General features: G+C 44.4%; 2 protein-coding genes across 3 annotated transcripts; one reads left to right on the top strand and one right to left on the bottom strand.

The window, feature by feature from the left end:
• The first annotated feature begins 70 nt into the window (after positions 1 to 70).
• ddx51 (DEAD (Asp-Glu-Ala-Asp) box polypeptide 51) lies at positions 71 to 6,398 on the top strand. 2 transcript variants are annotated; one of them, XM_084953129.1, is made up of 16 exons: positions 72 to 243; positions 1,436 to 1,731; positions 2,182 to 2,261; positions 2,334 to 2,484; positions 2,667 to 2,812; positions 3,056 to 3,127; positions 3,208 to 3,314; positions 3,442 to 3,550; positions 3,623 to 3,762; positions 4,118 to 4,307; positions 4,394 to 4,509; positions 4,577 to 4,693; positions 5,034 to 5,135; positions 5,212 to 5,275; positions 5,355 to 5,489; positions 5,568 to 6,398. In XM_084953129.1, exons 1-16 carry the CDS (start codon positions 221 to 223, stop codon positions 5,583 to 5,585), a joined length of 1,866 nt encoding a protein of 621 aa, XP_084809255.1. In that variant the 5' UTR covers positions 72 to 220; the 3' UTR covers positions 5,586 to 6,398. The 2 variants fall into 2 exon arrangements, with proteins under 2 accessions (XP_084809254.1, XP_084809255.1); XM_084953128.1 differs by having other exon boundaries at positions 71 to 243; positions 3,442 to 3,762.
• Positions 6,399 to 6,563: 165 nt separating this feature from the next.
• smim8 (small integral membrane protein 8) lies at positions 6,564 to 7,956 on the bottom strand. The gene is made up of 2 exons (XM_084953130.1): positions 7,690 to 7,956; positions 6,564 to 6,829 (listed from the first exon to the last, which is right to left on the bottom strand). The coding sequence occupies exons 1-2, from the start codon at positions 7,816 to 7,818 to the stop codon at positions 6,671 to 6,673; spliced, it is 288 nt and encodes a 95-aa protein (XP_084809256.1). The 5' UTR covers positions 7,819 to 7,956; the 3' UTR covers positions 6,564 to 6,670.
• Positions 7,957 to 9,127: the final 1,171 nt, after the last annotated feature.

Below are 9,127 nucleotides of genomic sequence, written 5' to 3'. Positions count from 1 at the left end.
AAAGTAGTCTAGTTTTAGAGACTGAACATAAAACCAACATTGACGTGCCCGACTGACGACAAGCATGTGCGCCCGGCCTTGGTGGCGTCATCAAATTGCACCTTGTGCAGAACCACGCGAGAGAGTGGAGGTGTTTTGGGTTCGGTGGATGCAGGGATTGTCACGTTTGGAAACCCTTGGATGGGAGATCTGATAAAGTTCGCGTTGTTCTGCTGCTAACATGTCTCTGTTTCTCGTGAATAGGTAGGTCTGCTTTGCTAGTTTCAGATCTTATATTTCATTTACAAAGTTTTTATCCAGATGTGTGCCACTTTACGGACATATCCAGACAGATGTGAACATTGTCACAGCCCACTTTATAACTCTGTCTCGCTTTGATGGAGTAAATAAAACTGGCCTGTGGAAGCTTTCGGTGTTCCAGATTTAACTGGTGTCGCCAAATAACTGGTGACGGTCAAACACATGTGTGGCAGACTTGCATTTAAGGAATGCAAGTCTGCCACACATGCATTTAAGCCAGCAAATAAACACTGAGTATTTCATCTGTGACATTTGTGAGGTTACCTGAAACACACTCCGTCAGTCTTATTGCTCTTGAACAATAAAATATTAAAAACTGTCTCGAGTTTACCTGGTGATATTCCCATGCACGAGGCAGCTGCGTCTTGCACATAAACCTTTAACCTAAATGAAATGTTATTGCGTGTTTACGTTCAGTCTACATCGGTAAGAAGTGCCAAATGATATACACAAAGTTCCAGAAATCCCCACTCCTATTGTTCATGATGAGTTTAATGTTGTTTTCCATAACAAAGAAATACGTCTTGAACAAATATTACACATTAATATTAGACTAGTGTTGTAACATCACATCCCGTTAGCATTGTCTGCCTCTGTCGTTTCTCTGGAAATGAATTCAATTTGAAAATCATCTGTAATGATGACGTAGTGAGTTTGGATATCATATATGTGTAACTGTAGTCATCTGGGACAATCGTGTACTGTTTAAGGTAACCTCACAAACTTAATAGATGAAGTATTCAGTGCTTATTAGTCGGTTTGTTAGTAGCGGCTCCTTAAAAGTCTACCAGTTAATCTGGAACACCGGTGTCCTGTCATATATCAGGTGTTCCAGTGCTGAATGGTCACATTAAGTACGCTGAGCTCAGACTGCTTTGAACCCAGACCGTATAACGTGACGCAGAGAGAAAATCCCTAGAATGGTCATCCCGGATCTCCAGGATGCTGACCATCTGAACAATGCAGGAAGATGACAGTAGCTGTTCTTTCTGCTGCTGCGTTCCTCTGTTTGCCGCATTTCTTTAGCTTTGTATAATGTTCTTGGGGGGGGGAGGCTTTAATAACTTGAATGTTGCATGTTTCTAAACTGACCAAAAACTGTCAACCTGTGACTGTGGATGTGTGTTACTCTCAGGTATCTGGGAGAGGAGGAAGATGGGAGTGTGTCAAAAGAGACTCTGTCAAAGGCATTACTGGCTAAACTGCAGAAGAAGGCTAAAGAAAAGCAGAAACGCCATTCAGCTAAGCAGAGAGACCACCTCCATGAACACCCAGCAGAGCAGGTGGATTCCCAAAAGAAAAGAAAGGCTGACGTAGATGGTGGACTAGAGCCTCAGCAGCACAAGAAGAGGCACTCAGAAACAGTAGCTTCATGTAGTGTGGAGCCTGTTGAAGAGACAAATATACAACACCAGGAGGAGATCAAGTCAGGTGGTTCTTTTAATTATCGATGCTCTCATGTGATGTAGGTATGAAGACATTGAGTTAATCTTTCATTCTGCCTGTCTAAGAGCCTGGGGTATTATCAGCTTATCACACATTTGGTACATATTCTGTAAAATACACTATATTACCAAAAATATAAAGACAGACAAGGGACTGCCTTTGGCCATATGGTATATATCCTGCTTTTTATTTCCTGGTCAAAAATAACGTGTTGCTATGCTGTGCAACACGTGTTTGGAGCGCCACAAACGCGCCAGCCGGCTGGTCGGAGCAGAGATGGGCAGTGTGCAGACAAGTAATCCACGACTTTTGACAATAGACTTTTTCTGTGACGATCAAGCCAGTAAAAAGTTGCGTGAGGATAAAAAGAACCTAGTTCATGCTGTAGTCTCTGCAGATGGTCGGTGTGCTTACATCTAAATGTCTGGGTTGCAGATATTTCGCCTGAATCTACCACAGACACTCTGCCTGGGTTCACACTCGTAGGAGGATTTGAGAGCAAACCTGTCCCAAAGGTAAAGAGAAGCACGATTACTCGCAGCGCCACAGGGCTTTTTACTTTCCCTCACCCTGCATTCTTTTCACAGGTGGACAGAGTTCTGCCCCAGTGGCTTGCTGAGCCTCACGTCATTCACACAGACATTAAAAACAACCTAATCTCCATCTCTGATGTCCCAGGGCTATGTGCTCAGCTCCTGAAAAACCTGCACAGTAATGGAATCCAGCACTTCTTTCCAGGTGAGGCTAGTAAATGTGTTAGAGCACAGACTTTGATTCAACTGGAGCCATGCCAAGGAGGCTCTTTGTACAGTAGTTTGCAGTATTACTGAAAATTGTCTTGACTTCCACAGGTCTCCACAACCATGTGTCAGCTCTCACTCACACACACACTTAACCTGAGACTTAATGTTCCTCCACAGTGCAGGCCGAGGTGATCCCAGCCATCCTGGAGAGCGCCCAGCAGGGCCTGCTGATTGGGCGAGGGGGCTATAAGCCCAGAGACATCTGTGTGTCTGCACCAACAGGCAGCGGCAAGACTCTGTCATTTGTCATCCCCATCATACAGGTGAGAGCCATGTCTCTGCTACACCTGTAGCTCAGGTGGTAGAGGAGGTTACTTACTAACCGGTGGTTAGTAGGTGGTGGTTTGATCCCAGTCTGCTCCAGTCTGTATCCTTGGAAACCCACCCCATCGATGCATCTGTCAGAGTATGAATGTGTCTGAATGTTAGATCGGAAACACTTAGAAACAGCGCTTGGGTGAATGTACAAGTTGTGTAAATAAGAAGAGGGTGTTTTCTGTGATCAGGTGCTGATGGACAGGGTGGTGTGTGAAGTCCGGGCTCTAGCCGTGTTGCCGACCAAAGAGCTCGCCCAGCAGGTGAGACCCTTTTCAAGCTGTCTGCGTCCCAGCAGTGCTCCACAGAGCCCAAAACTCAGCTCATATTTTTGCCTGTGCAGGTTCACAGGGTGTTTGCATCGTATGCCGAGGGAACCACGCTCAAAGTGGTGATGCTGGCAGGTCAGAAGTCCTTTGCTGCAGAACAGGCATCACTGTCAGAACACAGGTGAGAAATCGAGCTGGCTCTAACAAAGCTTCACAGAAACACAGCGGCACATCTCCTGTCAGAGTCCTCGGTGCACATGTGCAGTGGGGAAAAGGCTGAGCTCAGCATCTATGTCATGTCCGTGCAGGTGGAACATGAGGCGTAGTCTAGCAGACATTGTTGTGGCCACTCCAGGACGACTCATTGACCACATGACCAAGAATTCAGGCTTATGTTTGGAACATCTGCGATTTCTGGTGAGTGCTGTTGAAATCTGTCGAGCTGCAGTAGTGAGTTCACTCGTCAGTGTGTGTCTGCTACTTGCTCAGGTGATCGATGAGGCGGACAGGATGATCGACAGCATGCACCAGTCCTGGCTCAGTCAGGTGATGGGAGCAGTGTACCGATCTAGAGCTGAACCCGGGTCGGTGTTCAGAAGGACAGAAGCAGCGTGCATCACATCAGCCAGGTGTGTGTGTGTGTTATCTACTGTGGGGTGATTGAGATGATGTCAGTCTCATTCTTGGCCACAAACTCAGGCCAGCAGAAGAAAAGCTTAAAGGTTACAGTTAAGTAATAAAAAGGCAGCTGGGAATGTTTTCATAGTGTTATGTTAATGTTTTTGTGGGATTTTAAGGTCACTTGTGTTGATACATATGTCAAAATGAGAAAATAACTGAAAAGAATGATGCAGAAGTTTTTAAATAAAAAAGAGTCAGTGTGCTCACCAGACACGGTGGTGTTAACCATAACAGAAAACTCCAATTCTGCAGCCAGGACTTAGGTTCCAGGTCGGTGCTCAGCTGACCGCCTTGTCCTTGTAGTCTGTCTCCACCTCAGACGCCGCTGCAGAAGCTGCTGTTCTCCGCCACACTCACACAGAACCCAGAGAAACTGCAGCAGCTGGGCCTTCACCAGCCCCGACTCTTCAGCTCCACCTACGGCCACGCCGACAGCGCTGCAGCCTCACCAACCCATGGGCATGACCGCTTCAACTTCCCCCAGGGTCTGACGGTGAGGGCTGCCCTTTTGACCTTTAGCAGGGAGTGGAACTAAACCAGAATTTGATTTGTACAGACTGATGTGGCTTTGTGTTTTAGGAGTACTACGTTCCCTGCACCATGAGCAGTAAGCCACTCCTACTCCTCCACTTCATCCTGCGCATGAAGCTCCACCCAGTCCTCTGTTTCACCAATTCCAGAGAGACTGCGCACAGGTAGGAGAGCTCCTGAAATCACATGACTGAAGGCTTCTTGTGCTGATTCCACCTCCCTCCTCCTCAGGCTTCACCTGCTGCTGCAGCTCTTTGGTGGAGTCCAGGCTGCCGAGTTCTCCTCTCAACTCTCCCCAGGTGACAGGAAGAAGACCCTGAAGGAATTTGAACAGGGAAAAATCCAACTGTGAGTGTGTATTCATATCTTTATGGGGACCAAAATCCAGGTCCCCAAAAGTTTGAAGGCATTTTTCAGATCCAGAATGTGGTTTTAAGTGTGCCAGTGGGCAGGAAGCATATGATATAGAAGTCCTTCCTGGTGGCAAGCGTTGGTCACAAAGTTGGCAAGCTCACACTCAGTTAGCCTAATGTGCGTGCCTTTGGGCCACGTCATGAAGAAAATCTTGGCTCCATGCAGAAAGGAACTGCTGACCAGGCGCTTTTTCTAAATTGGCTTTGAGATCTGTGCTCACCGACCAAGTCCATGTTTAGATGTGATATATCAGATTTAAACTGTCTTTTGGAAGGTTGATCAGCACAGACGCGGTGGCCAGAGGCATCGACATCAGTGGGGTCAAATGTGTGGTTAACTATGATGCACCGCAGTACATCAGAACATACATTCACAGGTGAGGCCCATCAGACTGTGAGTAATTCTTCACTGTTGCCCTCATTGACGTGCTCTGACCCTGTGTCTGTCCTCAGAGTTGGAAGAACAGCGAGAGCGGGAAAAACAGGCCTGGCCTTTACCTTTCTGCTCAGAGTGCAGGTACATAACGATCTTTGAGATGATGAGATGAAAGTAGCAAAGGTGCGGGTTGTTTCATGGTGTTTGTGGCTGCACACAGGAGAAAAACTTCCTGCAGATGGTGGTGAAAGCAGGAAGCCCTGGGATTCAGAAGCAGGTGGTTAAACCGGAGAACCTGAGGAGCATGGAAGGCCAATATGAAAAGGCACTGCAGAAGCTGGCTGACGTCATCAAGGTGCTACCTCAACCAGTTTGTTAAACGTTAAAATGCACAAAGAGACGCTGTTTTAATTGTGCCTTTGTTTGCCCACAGGAGGAGAGAGCCAGCTGATGTCTGCCCATGATCCTGGCTTCACACACGTCAGGACTTTTACTGCGGCGCATTTCATCCACAGAATGGCATCACGTCTCGCTGTCTCATGAGCACTCTTCATGTTTGAGCCATGTAGTCTTCTGGAAATCCATAAACACATGCTGACTTTGAAGAGAAACAGGAATTATAAGGCGATAAAACATGCACCATTTCAAGAGTTTGCCAAGAGAACTGAAAGCCGTGAGACGTGGCTCGTTAGTCTGCTGTATATCAGACCACACCTGGAAAAAAACCTTCAGAAATCTGAGCAGGAGGATGGATCAGGGTGCTGTTCTCAGCATTTGCAGTTTACCAACATGTGACACTGTTCTACCAAAAGAGCTGCTTCAATTACACGCATCGTAGGTCAAAGCTGGCTGGGAGCTGCTAATATATTCTTCAAATATAATCTTGTCGATTTACTGACAGACCCACAAATCTTATCCTCATGTAAAATCCACGTGCACTGGTAGATGGCACTGCGTGCATTGGAACACATTAAATGTAGAAAAGTGCCATTATACTTCCTGTAAAGGTTGATCTCATTCAGTTTCAATGTGGCTGAAATTCTCTCTTAATGCCTTTCAAGCTCAGTGCTCTTTCACAGAATATAAATATGAACTCGAGCTCTCTTTGCTCTTTTTATACAAATCAATGGATTTAAATGCCCCTTTTCACAAGTATAATATATTAATAATAGGGAAACGGCTGAAATTCCGAAGTGTCATTTGTAATTTGGGGTATTTATCCAGTTTTTCCATAATGTTCAATAAAACGAAATGATTCATGTGATGTGTTTGCTATGTATACTATATATTGTTGTAGCACATGGTAATGCATTAAACCTGCAGTCTTTCTAATGGCCACCAGGGGGCAATTAGATGTGGTTGCAAAAAAATATTTGAGGCAATGAGGAAATGCATATATATGCACAGAATGGACAAAGACTAGCAGATGTATGTATAACACACTTTAATGTACACACACACACACAGGTGTCCTTGTTTCAGTCCAGTAAATGTGATGTCACCACACAGACACACTCAGTGATGAAGACTGTGCTATCAGTCCCACTTGGATGATTTCCTCCTCATGGTTCTCTCTCCTTCGCTGTCAATGGCCTCATACAGCTGCTGGTCATTTTCCTTCATTGCGTGCAGGTAGCCCAAGTAACCCACACATAGCGTGATGCTCAGCAGTCCAAAGGCCATCACGGGTTTATTCTGCAAAGTGAAATAGAGATGTTACTGAGCGCGCTCCAGTCCATGCTTTGTGTGAGGGCTGCAGTTCATACTGCTGGTAGAGAAACAACAGGAGAACCCTTTATTACAGTAGTATAGTACTGCAATTGTTGGTATTGATACCTTGAAAATACTGGGCCAATACTGCTGATACCAGTACCAATACTTTATACTATGAAGAGAGCTTCTGTAAGGGAGAGTAGTGTCATGGTTTAAGAGATGGATTAGGATTCAACTTTATTGTCATTACGCATGTATAAACACAGGGTAACGAGTGACCAAAGAGCAGATTATATACAGATAATCTGTACATAACTATTCCTACCTTATGTCCAAATAGGATAAGTATACAGATTTTCTATATTGCTATACAGAGAGCAAATATACAGATGTACTATAAACAAATATACTTTAATTATAGTCAATTTGTCAAATTCTCAACACATTTTAAAATTGTATTGAAACTGGGTTTAATGGATACTTGGACTCTGAATGTGCCTGTCAACAAAAAAAATCTTAGGACATTTTTCGCAGTGGATGTTTGAGGGGTTTTTTTTATGAATAAAAACAAAATTATGTATTTAAAACTAATCAGAGGCTCCAAACTGAGCTTAAATAATAGAAACAAAGCATCGATCCACAACTCCAGCCTCTCTCACCACCAAGTTGGTCCTACACATCACACTGTGCCCCCCCCCCCCCCGCAGTGCAGCAGGCCGGACACAGTCCGTGTCACTTAGAGGAGAAGAGCTAGTTCACGTTCCAAGGTTAATAACAACTCATTGGCCTGCAGCTCTCTCTCTCTCTCTGTGTGTGTGTGTGTGTGTGTCAGTCAGTCTCACGGGCTTAATGAAGAGCTCGGGGTTCACGGCCCGGAACAGCGTGGTGGTCTGTACGCTCCTCAGCCCAGGTGTCCTGAACCCTTTTTCACCGTGACTCTCCACCCCTGCTCCAGCCTCTTTGTCCGCCATGGCCTACACTTCTACACACACAAAAACAGAGTACAGTACACTCAAACCACTTAAGCTAGCTAAGCGCAGCCATATTGAAAGTCAAAGACAGCCAGGAAAACAAGTGTAGCGCTTTTCCAGTCACAGCGCTCTCTGTGGGTGTGAGCGGGAAAAACATGTGCAGGACGCATTCAGGAAACAGAGACTGAAAGGGAGGCTCTGATGTTTAATGCTCAACCTTGTGGACATATGTTTCTTGAGTGCGTTCTTTAGTGTATTTGTGTTTATGCTGATGTTCATAAATAAAGTCCAGGCAAAGAAAACACGTGACCGGAAGTATCTGTGTGGCTGTCATAATAAGAGTTGTATTTACACAAATGAAAACTGCAAACTTGTAATTCAGAATTTACTATATTTTAACTACTTGTACGCAACCTCCTGCGCTCCGAATTTAGCTGCGAAACTCGCACTTATAAGCGAAGGAGGATGGGGCGGAAGGAACAGGAGTGGAGATCAGCCAATCAGAAAGCAGGACATCCCGCTGTCTGCCATATTGGATTCACAACCACAGAGCAGAGCGAGTCACGGACAGTTTTCTTCAAAGCTCGTACTCGCTGGAGAAAGGACAGAGACTTTGGAAAAGATGGGATCGTTATACGTTAAAAGACTAGAAACTGATACCTGTGTGATGCAGAGGAGTAGCCGCGATTTTGTTTGAATGGAACATACACCTGTGTAATATGTAATATGTGTAAGTAAAACAAGGCGATGTGTAGTTTGGAATATGTGAACATATGTGAATGTGTTAGTTTCCCTTGCCCTCTTTAGTTCTGTATGTAAAATAAGATGAAAATCAATAAAGAGAAAGTATTTTAAAAAAAAAGCTCGTACTTATTAATTTCAAGTCAGATCAGTCACTCGTTATTTATGTTACAGAAACACAGAGGTGTGAGACCAGGCGGAAGGCTTTTTGTTTTGTTTTATAAATTCAAATAATTTTCATTTTTGTCTCAAGATAATATTGATACGTGTAAGCATTGGCATGAGCTGTTTCTTTTGTTAATTATATATTTTAAAATACTTAAAAAAAAAATATCAAAATTTAGGCTTGTGTTTCTGAATCCATGAAGAACAGATTCTTTCCAGAGATATGTGGGCCTCATAGGACTGCCACCACAAACATATGATTTAAGAGAGGCCTTCATGAATGTTACACTGAGGGCCAGATTAGGCTGTTCTTTATGTTCTTTACTTTGTTATGCCATGGGCAAAATACTATCAATATATACTTTTGAATGAACTCAAAGCATGATGATATTACATGCCATAT

The sequence above is a fragment of the Perissodus microlepis genome, chromosome 15, assembly GCF_051167445.1.
Source record: "Perissodus microlepis isolate ML-2025 ecotype Zambia chromosome 15, ASM5116744v1, whole genome shotgun sequence".
In the NCBI taxonomy this organism is placed as follows: domain Eukaryota; kingdom Metazoa; phylum Chordata; class Actinopteri; order Cichliformes; family Cichlidae; genus Perissodus; species Perissodus microlepis.
Note: the sequence above shows the minus strand (reverse complement) of the source record. Positions and strands in the feature narration are given on the sequence as shown.

Excerpts from the sequence above, each read along its gene's own strand:
- ddx51 (XM_084953128.1), top strand. The coding sequence starts at position 221 with ATGTCTCTGTTTCTCGTGAATAG. Across the intron at positions 1,732-2,181 it reads CCAGGAGGAGATCAAGTCAG|ATATTTCGCCTGAATCTACC; the intron begins GTGGTTCTTTTA and ends TCTGGGTTGCAG. Across the intron at positions 5,136-5,211 it reads ATCAGAACATACATTCACAG|AGTTGGAAGAACAGCGAGAG; the intron begins GTGAGGCCCATC and ends GTCTGTCCTCAG.
- smim8 (XM_084953130.1), bottom strand. The coding sequence starts at position 7,818 with ATGGCGGACAAAGAGGCTGGAGCAGGGGTGGAGAGTCACGGTGAAAAA. Across the intron at positions 6,830-7,689 it reads CCGAGCTCTTCATTAAGCCC|AATAAACCCGTGATGGCCTT; the intron begins GTGAGACTGACT and ends TTCACTTTGCAG.